At 55.0% G+C, this 19257-nt stretch overlaps 1 protein-coding gene across 2 annotated transcripts; it reads right to left on the bottom strand.

Annotated features, from left to right (window-relative positions):
• Nucleotides 1–14954: 14954 nt before the first annotated feature.
• On the bottom strand, nucleotides 14955–18608 carry HSPB8 (heat shock protein family B (small) member 8). 2 transcript variants are annotated; one of them, XM_041420455.1, is made up of 4 exons: nucleotides 18457–18608; nucleotides 17698–18367; nucleotides 16588–16651; nucleotides 14955–15710 (listed from the first exon to the last, which is right to left on the bottom strand). In XM_041420455.1, exons 2-4 carry the CDS (start codon nucleotides 18074–18076, stop codon nucleotides 15557–15559), a joined length of 597 nt encoding a protein of 198 aa, XP_041276389.1. In that variant the 5' UTR covers nucleotides 18077–18367; nucleotides 18457–18608; the 3' UTR covers nucleotides 14955–15556. The 2 variants fall into 2 exon arrangements, with proteins under 2 accessions (XP_041276389.1, XP_041276388.1); XM_041420454.1 differs by having other exon boundaries at nucleotides 17698–18548.
• Nucleotides 18609–19257: the final 649 nt, after the last annotated feature.

The following is a 19257-nucleotide window of genomic DNA, read 5'->3' as shown; positions in this document are numbered from 1 at the left end:
GCAGAAAATAAAGAGATTTATATATTTTGGGCTTTATTTCCTCCCTGGTAGTCGAGCTGTACTCTGCATTTTCAAAGGTACAGTTTAAAGGTGTGGTTGCTCCTTGCCAAAAAAAAAAAAAACCCTCTCCTGGATTGGAGGGGTGGCTGAACTCATGGCAGAATTCCCTTTTTTGCAACATAACATCCCTTGGGATCCCTGGAAAATGCCTTGGAGCAGCCAAACCCAGGCAGTCATGCCTCCCCACATCGGTGCAGGGCTTCACAGATTGTTTATGCTACAGAGGAAACATTGATTTTTGCAAACATTTCCTAACAATAACAACAGGGATCGATTTGTGATGCCGTTGCTCATGGTTTTGCTAAGGGAGGAGAAATGTGTGGAGCAGCAGCTTCGAGGTGTCCCTGGGCTCCCTGTGGGAAAGGAGGGCTCCTGGGGGGACACACTCACACCCAGCACTGCTGGAGGAGGAATGCAGCAGATAAATCTTGAGAAATCTGGATGCTCACACCCTGCTCCCATCAGATAACAATAGAGATATCCAAGCCCACGGCTGGCAGCAGCACCGTCCTCCCTGGCTCCTGCAAGCTGCCCAAAAGCAACAGATTGAACATTTTTATAGAAGTTGTCAAGATCCAGCCCTTGGCTTTAGCAGCCTGGGACTTTCTTCTCGCAGCCCTGCACCTTCTGTCTCCTTTCCAAACACCAGACAAGCCAAACATTATTTTCCAATCCCAGCATCTGGCACAGAGCTCTGGGCAAGGCTCTCAGCCTGTCGCTGGTGAGATAAATGAGCCTGTTTCAGCGGCCGACTTCATAAAAGTATATGAAAAGTAGTTAACAAAAGGGTACTTCACAAAGAGGGGAATGCAAATGCAACCTCCTAGATAACTAATTAACTGAAGGAGGCAGACAAAGGGGAAGCAGCTTCCCATCTGTGAAAAGAGATGTCATTTTGTGGAGGCTTTAATTAGTTCTGCCCCGTCCCACAGCCGTTCAGTTGCAGCGCTCACAGGCTGCTCCTGCTCTGCAGCTCCCCAGGCTCTCCAGGTACACAGGGGGAGAGCAAAGCTGGGGGAAAAGCTTCTTCATCTTTCTAAAGTCCCCACGAGGGTCGTGTTTTCAGCAGGGACCCAAACAGGAAACAAAGCTGGGGTTCTTTTTTGGAGGCAGCCTGCACAGACATCCAGAGCCACCCAGCGCTGGCCACAAGAAGATCACGGAATCACAGAACAACTCAAACTGGAAAAGACCTTGAAGATCATCAAGTCCAACAATTAATCCAGCACTGCCAGGTCCACCACTAAGCCCAGCTTTTCCATGGAGAGGGATTTCTTTCAGTTTGCTGTGAATGCCCCATCCCTGGAAGTGTCCCAAGGTCGGTTTGGACGGGGCTTGAAGCAACCTTACCTAGTCCTGCCCAAGGTGTCCCTGCCCATGGAACTTGATAATCTTTATATTCCCTTCCAACCCAAACCTTTGTCTGATTTCTCCACCCCTCAAAGCTTTCCAGCCAGTTTTGGACACAAGCATTAGGTTTTGCTACCCCCCTGAGCTTTGGGCTGTACCCCTGCTTTAGACTAAGGCACAGCTCACACGGACGTGCTCTCCGGGGAATGTGGCACCTGGAGGGAGCACTCTGGGGTCCATCCCCACTGTGCCACTGCCCCTTTCAAGCTGTCCTCTTGCAACATCCAGCTTTTCTTTTGCTTCTCTGCCTGGGAGGGTCCCTTTGCACCCCCCAGGCTGCAGGAGCTCAGCAGGGTTAACGCTGAGCGGGGCGTACCACGGGAATTAGTCACCACCGGGACCTCAGTCAAGTGTTTTATTTAATGCCCTTTTCCAAAGACATTTGTACTTGAAAAAACCTGAAGAATTATGAGCTCCCTGCTAACAGACGTGACTCAGAGGAGTGGTGGGCACACGCCACTTCAGTGAGAAGTGTCTGCTGCAGTGTGGGTGAGGAAGAGAGAGGGGCTGCTGACAAAGTGGGTTTTGCAGGGGAAGAAAACCCAACTGGCTTCAGCTTGTGCTGCCAACAGCTTTGCTACAGCAGGAGTCACTGAGATTACTGATGGGGAAAGCCCACCAGTGAAACTGCTCCCAGGGGCTTGGCCAAGGTCTGATGTGCCCTGGTCCCAACCACCAGGGCAGCTCTGGCATTCAGTACATGGAGCAAATCCGTGCCCAAAACACAGAGCAAGACAATGCTCTGCTACCCAAGGCCACCCTGTCTCTCACAGTGCTCTCCTGCCTTTGTGAATGCCAGGAACTCGCTCAGCAAGAAGTTCATGGGACACTGCCAATCCCCTGGAGCTGGCTTTGGACACCACGTGCCTTTGCCAGGCATTACCTGTGACCTGCCTGGTGCACAGGCTTGTGCAAGGAGCACCAGGAGCACAGATATGTGGGGGATGCCCAAGTCCTTGTGCCAGCCATGGCAGGTCACTGTGGGGACATCGTAGGATTACAGGAAAAAAATGATAATAGAGTCATCCCTTCTCAAGACATCATTTCCCACCTGCATCCAGCACTGGCATCACTGGAAATTACCAGACTGGGCATTGTCAGCAGCCAGAAGATGCTGTGCAGAGTGAGGGGGACCAGAAATGAAGTTTATAGGGATACAGCCTTGAACTTTCTCTGGAGTGACTTCTAGTGCATTACCGGAATGACGGGGCTTGGCTGCCAAGCGGAGGCATTTGGAAATCCTCCCAGCTCTTTCCCAAAGTGGATGAGGAGGAGGAGTTGCCTGAGCTGAGCTGGGTTCCTCCAACCCCTGTGAGGCCCCCGAGGGACCGGCTGGGACAGGGGACCTGTGGGACCCGGATGGTTGGGACAGGAACGGTGACTTTGCACAATGCTGTGCCTCAGTGACTCGTGACACTGCAGCAGCTGGCAGAGGCTCTCTGGAGCTGGCTGCACCCGGGTATTATTAGACCTGATGGTTTTATTTCTGCTCCAGCCAAAGTTCAGCTGGTGCAGTTTGAGCTCTGATGCTGAGATGGGTGCTGGATGCATCCTGTCCCTCCAGAAACACTTGGTGCTGACAGTCACCATGTCCCCCCTGTGCCACCACCCAGCCATGCAGCTTCCTACAGTGGGGATTTCCTAATCCTCCTTTTGTTATCACCAAAAAATAAGAAAAGCAATGACCATAAATGATACTAAGCCAGGTCACTCAGAGCACCAGCTCTGCCACATGATATAACCTTCCTAATTTACATTCCCTAGGGAAAATTCCTCCCCACTTTGCAGAGCTTGAGCTCTCAGAAATTCCTTTGCTACTCTCCTTCCAGGGAGGTGGCGGGGGGGACTGAAATAAGAGCCTAGAGATCATCTGTACAAGCTGCAGCACATCCCTGTACTCTTTGGGGTCAAGCACCACCTCCCCCTGGGACTGGCCCAGCCCGGGCTTGCAGAGGAGGGAAGCAGGGAAGAAGCAGGGCCAGGAATTGGCAAGGGAAAGAAGCTGGGCGAAGTGGGCACTGCTAGGAGTCCAGAGAGACAGGGATCCTTCTGTGCCATCCTGGCATCTGCTGGGATGGGGGCATTTATCCGAGCCACTGAGCAGCAGTTCCTGGCAGGCACAGAGCTGCTCCTCGGAGCTGCTCAAAGCTTCCCCCAGAGCCTGCTCAGCCCTGGGCTCGGCTCGTGGGGAGAAATGAAACAGAGAGGGAAAGCCATGAAGAGCTCTTCCATTAACACCATTCCTGCCAGGCCCAGGGAGGCTGGGGTTTTGTCAGATCGTGTTGTCACCATGACTTTGCTGTTTCCGAACCTTGAAGAGATTCTTCCCAAAAGAGCAACCACCCCCTCGCCCGCTTCCCTTTCAATCCCCAGCTATTTTTATTTCCCTCCTTGAGATAAAGCTACATGTGTGGGGGAGGTATTTACACACACATGAGAAAGTATTGATGCACATAAAAATAACCTGATGATTTGAGAAAGACATTTCACTTCCACAGAGCTCTCTGTTCCCCGTTCCATTATAAACAGAAAACGCTGCAGTTATTGAGGCTTGTGGGAGGTTCAGCATTGCTCTCAGTGTGTCTGCAGAGAACATTCTCTCTGCTCATGCACAGGGTCTCCAGCTGGGGGAAACAGGCACTGGGTATGTGCTCAAGAAGAAAAAAAAGTGAGATTTTTATGTTCTTAAGAAGTTTATGGCTCGCTGTGAAGCAGATACAGCAGAGATGAATTCCTACAGAAACCCTCCCATATCCTCATTTCATTCATGATACATTTCCAGATGTGTAAGTGCCTGTCTGCACAATGCTTTCATCTTTGAAATACCTTTTTTAGGGGAACAAGGGAGGAGAAAGGTAAGCACCCAGTGCCTCCAGCTACAAGCTGATGCTGCCTGCTCTGGGAGCTCAGCTGTGCCCAGCTGTGGGGGTGATGCAGCATCTGCACATCCCTTGAGGTGTGCAGGGGGAGGAGCAGTGTGTGAGCCCCTGGGCTGCTCACCCCATGCATTTAGCGTCCACTGATCCCTAATTTGGCATCCATTGGGCAAGACCACCCTCTGAGCAGCACATGGATTGAGGAGGGAGCGAGCTCACACAGCGAGGCAGGCAGGCCCAGCCTGGCTCAGGGAAGCATCTCTGCCAAAACAAGTCACTCTTGAGCCCTGGGGCCATGCTCTCGGTGTCCCTACAAGCCACAGCACGCCAGGACACGGCTGCATCGGGGCTGCAGCAGCCAGGGAGCAGAGCTGAGCAGTACAGAACATCCCTGTGCTCGGGCTGGCTGCTGCCAGCCTTGTTGTGGTTCTCTTTTGAACAGGCTGCCACAGGCAGCATTCTTGGAGACAAGAGACAGCCTCGTTGCATTAACAGCGCTCCACCACATGGTATTACTGTTATTATCTGGATTTGTGGGTACAACAGATAACACAGCACCCCCCCCCCTCTCCAAAATAACCTGGCGTTGGGCAATTTGGAGCGAAGATTGGGATATTTGCTGAGCATCCCACGCTGTGCTAAAGGAGGCAGCGCTGTGGCTGCACTCCCTCAGCTGCGGGAGCTGAGCCGCAGGACGGCTCTCTCCCAATCGCTCCGGAATTGCAGGAGAGATAAGAGCGAAAGGCAGCGCTCCGGCACAGCCTGCCCGGCCAAGGTTGTTTAAAAATACCCAGTGCCGGCCCCCGTGGTTTCTGCGGCTCTGCTGGGAGTCGGGAAGCCCACGCTGGTGATGAGCAGGTGCTCCTTGCAGGCTCAACCCTTTAAAAAAGCTGCTGGGATCTTGCCCAGGGTCTCTTCTCCCAAAATCTAAGCCAGATCCCAGCTGGGAAGTGCTCTAAAAAACCACAACCACATGCCCTGGCAGTGACCTCCATTCGGTGTTAAGCACAAGGCCACCTCACCACCCATGGGGAGCACCGCCCTGCCTGCTGACCGACCCATCTGCTGGGATGAATCCCACAACGCTGGAAAGAATTCTAAAAGGAGTATGTAAAAATAGCTTGCCCGGAGATGGGCTGGAGGCAAAACTGCCCCAGGGGGACCAGCCCGGATGGGGCTGGAAGCAGCAGCTCCTGACCCAGCTGGGGATGCAGTGCTGCCCATCACCGAGGCTCCCCACGCCGCTGGCGCCCTCCAGCACAAGCAGGGATGGACAGGGAAAAGGCTTCCAGGCAGCACTGCTCCCCTGTCATCCCCAGCACCCTCCCCCGGCAGGAGCACGACCAAGGCTGGAATATTTGCTGCTATTGCTCACGGTGTCCCCTGAGCCCATCCCGGGAAGTGGGACCCGCCTGGGGGGACAAACCTACCCGCACAGGTTTCCCGGGCCGTGACTCACCCAGCCTAAGTAAACAGCCAGGTAAACAGGCTCGTTTTACTTTCAAAACAAAAACAAGGAGCCGCAAAACCCAGTTCCTCCTCCTTGAGTGAGGACGGTGTGTAATCCTTGGCATTTGTCCCCCGGGTGCTTCCGCGAGGTGCCAGCGCTTTAAAGGCTGGCAGCCGCTAGAGACAAAGTGACATATTTAGCTCAGGAGTGAAAATGCTGCTCGCCTGTGAGTGCCGAGGAGCAGGAAAACAAAAAGCACCTGCGAAGGGAATGCCTGCTGCTGGGGAGGCTCTGAAACCTCACCTCGAGCAGGCACGGAGAGCCTGTCCCTAAGGCACAGCAGCTCTGGGCATGGCTGGAATTAGGGGGATTTACAGCCAAGTGCTCAATTCATGCATTTGAGGGTCTCTCCATCCTGCAGGAGAGGCTATCCAAGGAGAAATACAGCTCCAGACATAGCATTGCACTCCCCCTGCAACCCCCGAGGCTGAGCCCTGACAGCCCAGGTTTGCTTACAGCTCCTTTGTTGGAAATGGGTTTGGGCAGCCCCTCCAGAAATTCCTGTCCCAAAAGGCACCTTCCCAGGGAGTGGGTGTGGAGGAGCCCTGACCTGACCCTGCTGGGTTTGGGATCTCTGGGTGTTAAGTGCCCTCAGATGAAGCCATTTCCCAAGCCATGTGCTGTAAGGATCTCGCTGTTTGATGGCTCCTCTTATGTCATTTCAGTAGCAGGTGGTGGAAGTGGGGGGAGGAAAAAAACCTATAAAATGTTTAACATCCCTTTAGCTTCGATTTATCTGAAGAGAATTCAAACAGCACAATTTCCTCCCGCCATCTGGGTTCCACTTTAAAAGATGTTTTCTCATATCATTGCAATTTCAGAAAATCTTGTTGTACATCTATGGAAATGCAAGATGCTTCCCCTAAATTGTGCATCAGCGTGAAGCTTTTTAAACCTCAACAGCAGCTATGATATATTTTGACAGCTCCCAGACAGCTCCTGAGAGAATTTCCCTGTTCCAACACTACCCGTGCAGGGGGGCCCAGCTTTGGGAGCTGCAGTCCTACAAGGCAAAGCTCTCTGCTTGGTTTTGTACCAATTTCTGCTTGGTTTTGTCTTGTTTTGCTTCAGCACTGGGAAGAAGTTTCCCTGGCAGATCTCGCCTGAGCACTTGGAGCTGCAGGTGGTTGCACACGTGTTCATCATGTGTATTTCCCACTCATGCACCCCAAAATAGCGTAGAAACACACTGAACTGCTCCAAAACCTCAAAGGTCCTGATAAACATCCTGCAAGTGGGGAGTCTGGAGGAGGAGAAATATGTGTATTTCCCACTCATGCACCCCAAAATAGCGTAGAAACACATTGAACTGCTCCAAAACCTAGAGACATCTCAAAGGTCCTGATAAACACCCTGCAATTGGGGAGTCTGGAGGAGGAGAAAGGTTCCAGTGATGTGCTCTCAGCCTTTCCTACCCACCTCAAACAACGGCAGGGAGAGCTGCTCTGAGCAGACAGCCCCAAAAATCCAGCTCCACCAGAGAGGGAAGGCATTTTCTTCAGCACCCCACTCCCAGGGGAGACTCTCAGCCCTCAGCCAGGTGAGAAAGACACCCCAGAACACAGCTCTCAGCCTTGGTTTCGCTGAGCTCCCTGAGCCTCCTGTGAAAGCATCCGAACTCAGACGCTGATTCACAGCCAGAGGAAGTGGCCCAAGAATGGGTTAACACAGCTCCGCAGCTCTCAGCCTTGGTTTCGCTGAGCTCCCTGAGCCTCAGCCCTACCAGCCACCTGTGAAAGCATCCGAACTCAAACGCTGATTCACAGCCAGAGGAAGTGCTCCAAGAATGGGTTAACACAACTTAGCACAGGCCAGGGGTGTTTGGGGTCAGTCACCTTGGAGTTTAATAATGCCATAAACACAGCAGAGCACCTCTGGAGCAGCCAGTCCTTCCAGGGGATGAGCTGTGCCTGGCAGAGCTGGGACAGGGGGTGACTGCCCACTCCTCCTGCACAGGGGAGCCACGGGGCTCACAGCTGGCTGAAACCAGGACAGGGGGGTCCAAGGAGCCCTCACCATGGAGCTACCACAGCACTGCTCACCCCAGCACATCCCCAGCACTGCTCACCCCAGCACATCCCCAGCACTGCTCACCCCAGCACATCCCCAGTGCTGCCTGTCCCTCAGCCCCAGCCTCAGCAAGGGGACAGCCCAAGGGTGGAGGAGTCACTCCCTCCCACGGGGACACACTGGGAAGGGACAGACAGGCATTTGAGAACAGCAGAGATTTTGGTCTATAGCCAGGGGGTTTGCTTATTTTTGAAGATAGTGATTTTTCCCACATGGCTCCTGCATGACAAAGAAGGGTCCCATAAGAAAAGCTGGAGCTGACGCTGAGCCAAACCCCTGCCAGAGACAAGCAAATTTTTTGTCATCAAAAACCCCCAGATTTTGGAGGGGTCTGGTAGCTCACCTAGGGCATGGACTAAACTTGGGTTTGGTAAACGCAGGACCAGGTCTAAACCTGGCAAATCAAACCTGGATGGATCTAAACCATGATCCTGTCTCATCTTAGAGCAAGAAGCCCTGTCTTGAGCAATTTCTGCCATGCACAGTTCAGGGAAATCAGGGACATTTCCAATGGAGAAACGTGTTGTCCCTGTGGGACCAAAAAGCCCACATCACATCACATGAGCCTCAGTTTCCCCAACGACACCTTGAAACCAGGATGCATCTTTCAGGTTTGCCCCAATGCCATCAGAAACCAGCTCTGGGGACTCAGGTGGATGCTGGTTCTGTGGTGCTCTTCCCAAATCTGCCTCCAGCAGGATGGAGCCCCTTGCAGCTTGCTGGGAGGAGTTGGAATGCTGAGCACGCCTTGCCGACGTTCACCCTGATTTTCAGAAATTGCATTAAATCAGTATTGCTGCAAATTGCCCTCTTTTTTTGGCTCCAGCTTGATGTAAAAAGGAAAACAAATGGAGTTTTAAAATGCAGCTAATCAAGGAGTTAAAGAGAGGTTAATCCTAATGGATTAATCAACTCGCAGGAGGATGGGGAGGAGGCTCGGGTGAGAAGGAGCAGAGAAGCAGCCAAGCCTGGTTCCTCCTCCCAGGGGTGATGGAAAGGTTCAGGGGGAATGAGGAGAGAGTGGTGATATTCCTTCTTCCACCTGGCTGGTCCAGCATGGGGACCACAGAGGAATAATGTGTCCTGGATTTAGGGATATCTTCCCTGAGAAAACAGAGCCCTCGATGCATCTGTCACCATCCCCTGAGGAGAAGGGTGAGGAGTGTTTGACATCACCAATCTCAGCTACAGAAACCAAGAGGTGACAAAACCCAGGACGTGGGGAGGCCCTGACTGGTATTAACCCCCCTGCAGAACTCTGGATGGGATTGGGAAAGTGATTTTGAACAAAGCAGAGCTGTCCCAAGGCTTTCAAGCACTGCCTGCACCCACCAGGGCTGCCCTGACCTCCCTGCAGGGTCCAGCCCGTGGCTCCTGCCACCAAATCCAAACATCCTCCGGCCCAAACCATCAGCATCTGCCTCCCAGCACAGCCAGGCATCCCCACGGGACAAAGTCTCTCTCTTGGCAGCTAATTGGGCTCAGGCATAAGAAGGGCTTGAACATCATTAGTGGCAGTGAAAGCAAGGAGGTTTAAAGAAGGTTATTAATGATATACACACTGTATACAGCAGCATAATCGCCCCCAAAAATATTAGATCCATTAAGTATCATTATCAAGGCCTGGAGCTAATCATTTAAGCTTAATGAAACCAATACATTTCTCCAGCACTGGCAGCAGTGCTGATCCCTCGGAGGGAGGTGGCAGGCAGGGAAGGCTGGAGCAGTGCTGTCCCTGCAGCTTCACTGCTGCACCAGTGCCCTGCTGGTCTGGGCTCTGTGTTCCCCAGAGCTGAGCCCCTTCCAGGTTCACTCTCATCAGCATCAGCCTTTTGCCTTGGCAGTTCCAAGACCTTCTGCTCAATGACCACAGAATGGTTTGGATGGGAAAGGACCTTGAAGACCTTCTGATTCCATGGGCAGGAACACCTTCCAGCAGGCTGCTGAGAGCCCCATCCAGCCCGACCCTGGCAGGGCACTCATCCCACACCTCCCTCCTCTCCTTGTTTTGAGCAGTTTTCTCTTTGGAGACCGGAGGAGAAATGATTTGGAGCCAAGGCGGCTGCGATGATCTCACTGCTAATTATGCAGAGAAGTCATTTTGCTGTGGCTGTGGTGATGAAGTGATAGGAGAGGAGCAAAACCCCACAGCCACTTTGTGCATAGCAAATTGAACAGAAGTAAAACCCAAAGTGAGCAAACCCAACACCCTGACCTCTGTGAGCCACTGTGGGTGCTGTGCTGCCCCCAAACCCACTGCAATTAGGCACAGGCAGCTCAGGGACACAATTCGAAATGCCATCAGCTCCACTTTCCTCTTTGTCCATGTGTGTTTTCCACCCTGGTCCCAGCAGCTGGATCATTACTGCAGCAGGACTCACCATCATTTTAAAGGGGAGCTGGGGATTAGCACCATCCTTATTAAAACCACTCACTCACACCTCATTTTACCTTCCCACTGGAGATGATTTAGCTTGATTTATTCTAATTAGTTGTAATTTATTGTTTTAATGAGCTCTTCTGCAGGCTTTTTGTGCTTCATAACCACCCTCCTTGGCTGCTACAATGCATTTCAAGGAGGTCTTTTAATAGGGAAAGGTTTCCAAGGCTTCCTTGGATAGGGATGTTTTTGTTGGAGTATGAAAGAATCAGAATTAAGCTGAAATTTTCCTCTCCTCCATGATGGGTTTGCTGGGGAGCATCTGGCTGGGAGCAGGAGGCTGCCCTTCAGCACTTCACCCAAACAGCAAGAGTCTCATTAATTATCAGCAGCATTTGCAACTGGGTTTAAAGATTGACAAAAGAAAACAAATAGGAGAAAACTCTCCTTTATCTGGCTGCAGCTCTGGAGCAGGGAATTTGGGCCTGGAAGGTGCTGCTGCCCAGAGGCAGCTGCAATTCCATGGATAGGTCAGGGATGCTCAACACCAGGGTCACCCACACTGCCCACCCAGGAGGGTCACAAGGCCTCAGAGCCACCCAGTCCCCTTCTGGGGTGGACACAGGCAGGAGCATCCAGAACAAGATGCCATAATCAGCATTGCTTTACCCACAGAGATCTCTCCTCCCCTTCCCTCTGCTGGGATGGGTGAAGCTGCAGGAACTTCTTGATCAGCTCCCAGGGGTGGCTGGGCCATTTCATGGCTTTCCAGCCTTTAATTTGGAAGGAAGAGAAAGGCCATCTGGTCAGGTGGGCTATTTCTGACATTGACATTGGGCTCTTCCATTAGAAAAAAAAGTAAGTTTTTGCTTATCCGTCCCCACAGACATCACGTGGCCAAGTTCCCTTTGGAGACATCCAAAATAAAGCAGATGAGATTTGCCTTGCAAGTAGAGACAAAAACTTCATGGAAGCAAAACCTCCAAAGGAGGAGAAACTCCCAAAGAGAAACATGAAAACCCCCAAATGGCTTCAGCTGCAGCAGAGAAACACCTGGGTGGTTACAGGATATTTTCTCAGGGAAAAGGGGCTGGCTTGAACTGAAGCAGCTGAGATTTGTGTGAGAAATAGTGAGAAACCCTTGGGGAGCCAGGGATGCTCTGGAGGGCTCTGGGAAGGAGAAACTCCTGGAAGTGTTACAGCAAATCCCCCGTGCAAACCCAGCTGGAGCCACTGCAGGAACAGGAACAGGAGCAGCTGCCAGGAGAGAGCCTGGAGAGCTGCACGTGTCCTGGGGGGCCAGGGAGCTCTGCAGCCCCAGGGACTGAGGAGGAGCATGCTGGAGGAAGTCAGGCTGGGCTCCTGCATGTGCAGAGGCTCCCAGAGGGGCTGGAAAGCACAGACAACCCCATGAAACAACAAAGGGGTCTCTGTGGGTACCCCAGGACCCCACAGCATGATCCATCAGGGAGCAGTGAGAGACATCAAGGGCATCCCTGCAGGGTGAGCCAGTCCATGGGCACATGAGTTAGTGATGGTGGTGCTCCCCAGAGCAGGGATGGACACGGCTCTGGGAGCTGCTGTGCTGGCCACTGGCCACAGCTCTGCCACAGGGGCTGGGCACTTGGAAAATCAGATGAACCCTGCCCTGCTAGGAAAAGAGATGGGGGCTCTGGAGGTGCCTGGTGGATCTGGACAGCTCTGGAGCTTCTTGTGGATTATTTACCCAGCTCCACATTCTGCCAACCAAAATAAATCAATTCAGCTTTTGCTTCCATTTTAGGAAAATAAATCCTCTGGGACAGGCTGGGAGCTGGTGCTCTGCTGGGAGCCACGTGCTCCCCATCCCAGCCTGGTGGGATGTAAGCAGGACTCAGAACCCCCTGGGCCCACTGCCCATGTCCCTGCCTTGCAGGGGGCAGGAGGTGCTCCACAGCTTCCTCGGCAGCTTGGGACAGACAGCAGGACACAGGCAGGAGGTTACTGAGCCTCCTGCCACCGAGCTGCCTGCAGAGCTCTCCCACGGCTTGGGTGACCTTATCCTTATCTCCTCACGTCCTTCAGCCCCTCACAGCAGCCAGTTGGAGCAGCAGGTCCTCCAAGGCCAGTTTCCCATGATGTAGCCCCTTATCTCATGGTGCTGAGCCCTTCCCACCAGCCCATTCCAGCTCTGTGTTGGCAGCACCTGGAATCACCCACTTGTGCTGCGGGAGCGATCACCAAAAACTTAACCCCCCAAAAAAAGCTGCATGGACTACCCACATATCCCTCCAGCTGCCCAGGAGAGCTTTGCTGGGACTCCTAAGAGGGAGCCTTGCAAGCTCATGGTCCTGAGATGCACCAGGAACTGCTGGATTTCCTCCTCAGCCCCAACCCCAGAATTCCTCTCCTGGAACAGGCACTCTCCTTTCTCCTGCCCCACCAGTTACAAATTGCCCAGCATTCAACTGCTTAATCCCACCAGCTCTTTCAGATGTGGTTGTGTATTTGATCAGAAGTGGCTTCTTAGAAAGAAAAAAAGATTAAAATCTTCCAAGCACCTGCTCCTGTCTCCTCCCCATCCAGGATGCTGTGTTGGCAGCATCAGTGCTGCTCCAAGAGCAGCATGTGAAAGACCAGATCAGGATGGTTCCTCTGCCTCCTTCAGCACTGAAATTCATTTGGTCTTGGATGATGTGGATATTGGTGAGTCTAATGCTGCTCCAGGAGAAAAAAGGGAGCACTGTTCTCCTGGAATGATTGGGACAGGGCTGGCACGAGGGAGGGTGAGCAAACTGCTCCCAGCCCCCAGCAGCCCCAGCTCTGCTCCCCCTGGAGCCCCAGAAAGGCACAGATCCCATTCCCTCTCCTCAGACACGGGGGAGAGGCTGGTGCAGAAGAGCCCCAGTGTTTCCAAACCGATTTTTGCATTTGCAGAAACACCAGTAAGGATTAGTTGTTTAAAACCTCCTTTGCAGAGATAATCAGATCATACTTGAAAAGAGCCTCCGGATCTCCAGTTACAATTATTTCATTAGGATGTGATGCTCCAGACCATCCAAGAGCTTGGGAAGCTGCTGTCTGCACAGGCCCGAGCACGCTGCCCATGGAAGAGGTCCTTAGTGCTAATTGCCAATGCCAACCCCAGCCATTAGGAAATTATTGCTAATGCAGCTGACAACAGCTTTTATAATACTCTATTAAGGAATTCATCAGAAAGCAGAACCAAATAAAGAAAAAAGCTATTAAAGAAAAACAAAACTCACCCCAAACTGCAGGATCAGCAGCAACAAGAGCAGGAGCTGCTGTGTGAGTGCAGCAGCCCCAAAGCTGAGCCTGGAGCTCCTTTGTCCCAGCACTGGTGTTGCATCAGCCTGGGGCTCTCCCCAAACACCCCGGGATGGGAGAGTGGCTCAGCAGTGGCTCATTCCCCCCTGGCAGCTCCCTGTGGAGTCACAGCTGGTCCCCTGCACCTGCAGCCCTGCTCAGGGACCCATCCTGTGCCAGACAGGGGTGCAGGGCCAGGATATGGGTGCAGGGACCTCCAGCCAGGGTGCTGAGCCTGACCGTGTCCCCAGGTACCCCTGGGGTCCTTCTACGAAAGGGGAAAAAAATTGAGGTTGGCCCTGGGGATATTTTTTTCAAAAGTCTGATAAAAATAACTCTCTGAAGGGGTGAGGAAGAGGAAGGACAATTTGTGCTGGAGAGGTGTCACCCACAGGGCCTGACGGCTCCAAGTGGCACAAGGACACAGGGCTGGAGCTGTGACTCATGACTTTTTGGCGTTCCATGCCGGTGTGGGTATCACATTTCGGGGATTATATTTTATTCATAAAAATTGCTGTGCTCACAGCTGTGCCTGGCAGAGCCACAGAGGCTGAGCTTGGGGCTGGCTGTGCTCTGCACCATCGGGGGGTCCCAGCTCTGGAACAACTGCTGGAAGTTAAATATAATCTGCACAAGTGGGTGAGAGTGCCCAGGTTCCCCTCCACCACCTGGAACGTGGGTGCCTTCGTGGCACGTGGTGCTGGGCCAGGGTTTGCAGCACGTGGTGGGTGTTGTTGGTAACCACCTCTCAAATGAGCCACAGCAAACACGTGGGGCTGTATTTTTAACTCTGAGGTCCTGGTGACATGGAAAACTGGGTGCCTGGCCCAGGTGCTGCACAGATTGATGGAAAATTTCCTGCCTCCCATCGACAGCTCGGCTTTGCTAAGCCCAGGCACTGCAGTGGGTTAGCAAATGGGCTTTGCCCCTAGGAATGGTTTTAAGGCTGTGCCCAGAACACACCATTTGCCATTCCACTGGGAAGTGCTTCCCTGGGGAGCTGGCATGGTGAGATGGAAGTGGGGATGGGGCAAACCAAACTTTCCCAACTCACAGCCTGGTTTAGCATCCCCATGCAGGAAGAACATTTTCAACCCCCTGAGGGCCTAGGACACGATGAGCCCATGGTCCTTGGCAGGCCCGATGCCTCCCCAGCACAGTGCTAACTGGGACTTGGAATTCCCCCATCAGTGCAGGCATCCCACACATCTCTCTTGTCCTTGCCCTCATGGGGATGACCTGTGCCAAGCTGGGAGGTGGCACATGGTGACATTGCCCTCATCCCCACCACCCTCCCATGCCCTACGCCCACCCCACCAGCTCAGCCGAGACAAGCACAGGCTAAGAACATCAACTGGGTTTTATTCCTCAGGTCTGACAGTAAAAGCACAAATTCTCTTTAGAAATAAGGAAAAAAAACCAACACCAAAACCCCAAACCAACGTTCAAAGCACGCAGACCGTTTCTCAGGATGGAGGTCACTCCATCAAGCTCCGCCGCCGGACGCATGTCCTTCGCAGAGATGTAGTTAAAAAAAAAAAAAGAAAACAATTCATGGAGGAGGACAAGACACAGAGCTACAGGTTTCCATGTCAATTTTAAAGAAAAAACAGGCCCTTTTTTTTTGCTATTGTTATAAATATCCCATCCGAGCGACTCGGAACAAACAATAACCATAAGGAGGAGCATCCTTTCTGCTTGGCCCCGTGGGCACAAAATCTCTCCCGGCACCTCAGACCGCTAGAAGCCCTCAGGGGCGGTGGCCTGGCACCCGGTGCGTGCCCCGGCTCTCAGCTGGGGTGGCGGGTGCTGCCATCCCTGCGAGCGAGCGGCACCCGTCACCCTTGCCCGAGGCTGTCAGGACGCCGCGCCGCAGGGGACCGGGGAGCGGGGAAGGGGACACGGGACGGGGGTGCCGGGGCGCGGAGGGCCGCGGGTGGCTGCTCAGGTGCAGGTGGCCTCCTGGCTCTCGACGGGGATCTCGCTGCCGCCCTCGCCGAACTGCTGGTAGGGGGGGATCTGGGGCGCCTCGATGATCAGCAGCCCCTCCGGGGACAAGGAGGCGAACACCGTGATGGGATCCACCTCGTAGGGCAGCCTGCAGGGGGGCAGGAAAGACGCGATGGGTTAGGATGCTGCATCCCCGGTGGATCCCGACCCCCGGACCCCCAGCGGTGCCGAGGCAGCAGCCCCGGCAAAGCCTCTGTTATTACTGGAGCGCCTGGGAATGTGCGGGGGATATTTCGAGCGGGCGCCTGGCCGGCCTGGCCCCCGTGGGAGCTCTGTTTAATCTCCGGCAGATGTGTTTGACGGGATGTCAGCGCCGCGGGCGCGGAGCGGAGCGAACCCGGCCGGGCGCAGCCCGCGTCAGCCGCCAGCCTTGCCCGTAAAAGGAGCCCGAGCGAGCGGTGCTCCCCCAGCGCTCCCGTGGGAGTTCGGGATGCACAGGGCTCCTTCAGGGTGGAAAAGCAAAGCTGAGCTGCTGCCAGCCGAGGAAACCCTTCCCATGCCCAGGGCTTTGATGCTTTTCCCTGTTAACCGTGCGAGCCCCGCGGGTGGGATCTGCCCCCCACATCGGTCGGGGCTCGCCTTTGCGGTTGTTGTTGCCAAAGTGAGCCACGGGTGAGTCAACGCGATAGCGATCTCACTGACATCATGGAGATGCGGGGATATGCCGGGATGTGCTCCGGGGCTGCGGTGGAGCCCGCCCGCCGTGCCCGCTGCTCCCCGGGGACGCCTCCTCCCCGCAGCCCTCCTGTCCCTGTCCCTGTCCCCGGCCGGCCCCAGACGCAGCCCCGGGCGTGCAGGAGACTGACAGAGCGCCTCAAAAAAGCCCTCGTCCTCCTTCCCTTCCCGTGGGAAATCACTCTGTGGCCCGGCCCGGCACGTGCTGCAGAAGGGCAGATTTTGGGATGGAAATGTGTGAGCTGGGGTGCGGGGACTGGCAGAGCTCGGCCGGGCCGACCGGTACCTACTGGATTTTCTTGGTGAAGTTCTTGGAGACGATCCCTCCTTCCACCTGCTGCTCCTCGTGTTTGCCTGCAGGGAAGGCCAACACCCCACATCAGCACCTTACCAGGAGATTATTTTTTCCCCAACAAACAACAACAACTAAACCCAACAGGGAAGTTTTCCGAGCAGCTGTTTCCCTGCCCCAGTGCAAACTCTTTCTCTGGGGAGGGCTCAGGAAATCTCTCCGTATGGGGAAGGAGATGCTAGACACAGCACAGCCACATTTCCAGTGGAAAATTGGGGTCTCACAGGCTGCCAGGAACTGGGGCTTAAGAAAATAAACAAATAATAAAACCATTGTAGGTGGCAGCATCCACCTTGGCCTCACTCCCAAGGATGGGCTCCTTTCCACCCCTCAGTCAGCCTGGGGGTCCCTGTACCTGGAGCATCAGCCAGAGGCTGCCTGGGCCCCCCTGACCTGTGGCTTTCCCCCTGTGCTGCAGTGAGCTCCAAACAAACACTCAGAGCTGTGTTAGGCGGCAGCCCCCAGCCCTCCCTGGTGATCCCAGCCCGGAGGACCCAGGGACAATGGGGAATGTCAGTGCCAGGCTGATGGGACACTGAGGGCAGCCATGGGCACCCCAAAAGTGCTGGATCCCCCACCCACTGTTCCTGACATTAACTGACTTTTCACGGCTCAGTTTCTGGCCGACTCAGCCGGGCTGGGCAGGGGGCTGTGAGCAGCTGCTCCTTTCCTCCCAGCCTCTCCCCTCGGCCCCTTTAAAGGGAATCTCCCTCCGTGCCGACCTCACCCTGGCTATAATTAACCGAGCAGAGCTGGGGCCCCTCTTGGCTGCTCGCACAGGGTGCTGCCAGCCAGGGCAGAAAGCAGGGAGATTTACCCCAAAGGACACGTGTCCTTTCTCATTTTGGCAGCAAACCACCACGGCTTGTGAGCCAGATCCCCCCATGACACCCAGACTGCCTCTGGAGATGCCCCAAAGCCGTGCTGCAGCCCTCCCCTGCTCCCAAGCACGGGGCTGCTACCACCGCCTTGAAATAAAGGCGATTTTGGCATTTTGCAGCAATTCCCTGAGCTGGCAGTGCCACCTCCCCGGTGCCTTGGCTCTCACCTGACACCTCGACGTAGCCATCCTTGGTTTTGACCGTCAGCTCCTCGGGTTTGAAGCTGTGCACGTTGACACAGACCTTCCAGGGCTCGCGGGGGAAGGGCGCGGGGCTGCGGCTCTCGGGGTACCCCCCGAAGTGGGCGCCGTAGGCGGGGGCCATGGGGGGCGTGCGGCCGAGGCCGGCGCGCAGGGGGCCCGGCCAGGTGGTGGTGAGCCGGGGCCGAGCCCAGTCGGGCCAGTCCGCCGTCAGATCCCCGGGGAAGGGCGACAAGCCGAAGTCATCGTCCAGCAGGCGCGAGGTCAGGCCGGGCTCCCGGAAAGGGTCGCGGAGGCTGCGCCTGCCGGGATAATGGCAGGAGAAGGGCATCTGGCTGTCGGCCATGGCTTCCTTCGGAGGGGTCCGAGCGTGTCCCCGGGGCTCTCACACCGAGCCTCAGCCTCTGTGTGGCTGCTCCTGGCTGCAAACTTCCCCCGGGAGCCTGTCCCGGAGGAGACGCATCCACCCCGGGTGGGACGCGGGTGCGCGGGGACGGTCCCTCCTTCCCGGCACCAGGTGAAGGACGATGAGAAAATCAATTCAGGCTGAATCACCGGGAGCTGGAGGAGCGCAGGAAGGACGGAGGGAGCTCTCTGGCCGCGAGAAAACGCTTCCTGTCTGGCTGCGATCCCAGGACTGGGGAGAGGAAAATAAAACTTCTTGTCAGGAGAGAGAAAAAAATTAATAAACCCAAATATCCTGAGATTAAAAAGCTTCTCTCTCACTTCTCACTCTCCAGCACTTTATGTGCAACTTTCCCTGCTGCTCCTGGCTAAGAGCTCCAATAAATGCCTGAGCCTGCAGCCCAGAAACTTCTCTAACCTTCGAGCCGTTGGGCGAGTACTATTTATATGGATTTCGGAGGAGGGGGGTGTGTGTTTTGCAAGTCCTGCCCTGTCAGCCGAGTATTTTGGAGAGGATGAAACAGCCGTGGAGAATTTGGGCAGTGGCAGCTGACCTCTCCTGCTGGCCCGAGGATCCCGGGTGCCAGGGAGCCACGGCGCTTCGGCAGCTGCCCCAGCCCCTGCCGCCCCCTCCTGCTGCTCTGCCCGCCCAAAATAGCCCCCAAGCTCACTCAGGGCTGGCTGCTTTCACCCCGGTGTCACCTGTTAAAAATACCGTGGTGGGGCTGAGTTCCCCTCACTGTAAAGCCACGTGTCCCCACGGCACCGAGCCCTGCTGTGCCGGGAAATGGGTCACTGCTGGCACCCCGCGCAGTGGCACCCACGGGTGGGCGTGTGGGGCAGGGGCTCAGGGGCACGGGATGAGCCCCTCCAGCACTGCCTCTCTGGCCATCTGCACCAGCTGGGCCCCGAGAAGCATCCCCTCACTGCAGGAAGGAGACAGACCCCGGGCAGCAGCAGGGCGCTCACGGCGCTGCTCAGAACCTGCCGCCGCCTCCTCCTCCTCCTCCTGCTCCTGGTCCCGCCGCATGCCCCGGCCCTGCCGCAATCGCGGTGCGGGCAGGGCGAGGCGTTAATCACAGCCGCGGCCGGGCCGGTAATTACAGGGCAGCGGCGGGAGCG

Source organism: Onychostruthus taczanowskii, unplaced genomic scaffold (assembly GCF_017590055.1).
Source record: "Onychostruthus taczanowskii isolate IOZ18803 unplaced genomic scaffold, ASM1759005v1 scaffold64, whole genome shotgun sequence".
NCBI classification, from domain to species: domain Eukaryota; kingdom Metazoa; phylum Chordata; class Aves; order Passeriformes; family Passeridae; genus Onychostruthus; species Onychostruthus taczanowskii.
This window is presented reverse-complemented; position numbering and strand designations above follow the sequence as displayed.

Excerpts from the sequence above, each read along its gene's own strand:
- HSPB8 (XM_041420455.1), bottom strand. The coding sequence starts at position 18,076 with ATGGCCGACAGCCAGATGCCCTTCTCCTGCCATTATCCCGGCAGGCGC. Across the intron at positions 16,652-17,697 it reads TGGCTACGTCGAGGTGTCAG|GCAAACACGAGGAGCAGCAG; the intron begins GTGAGAGCCAAG and ends CCTTCCCTGCAG. Across the intron at positions 15,711-16,587 it reads AACTTCACCAAGAAAATCCA|GCTGCCCTACGAGGTGGATC; the intron begins GTAGGTACCGGT and ends GCCCCCCTGCAG.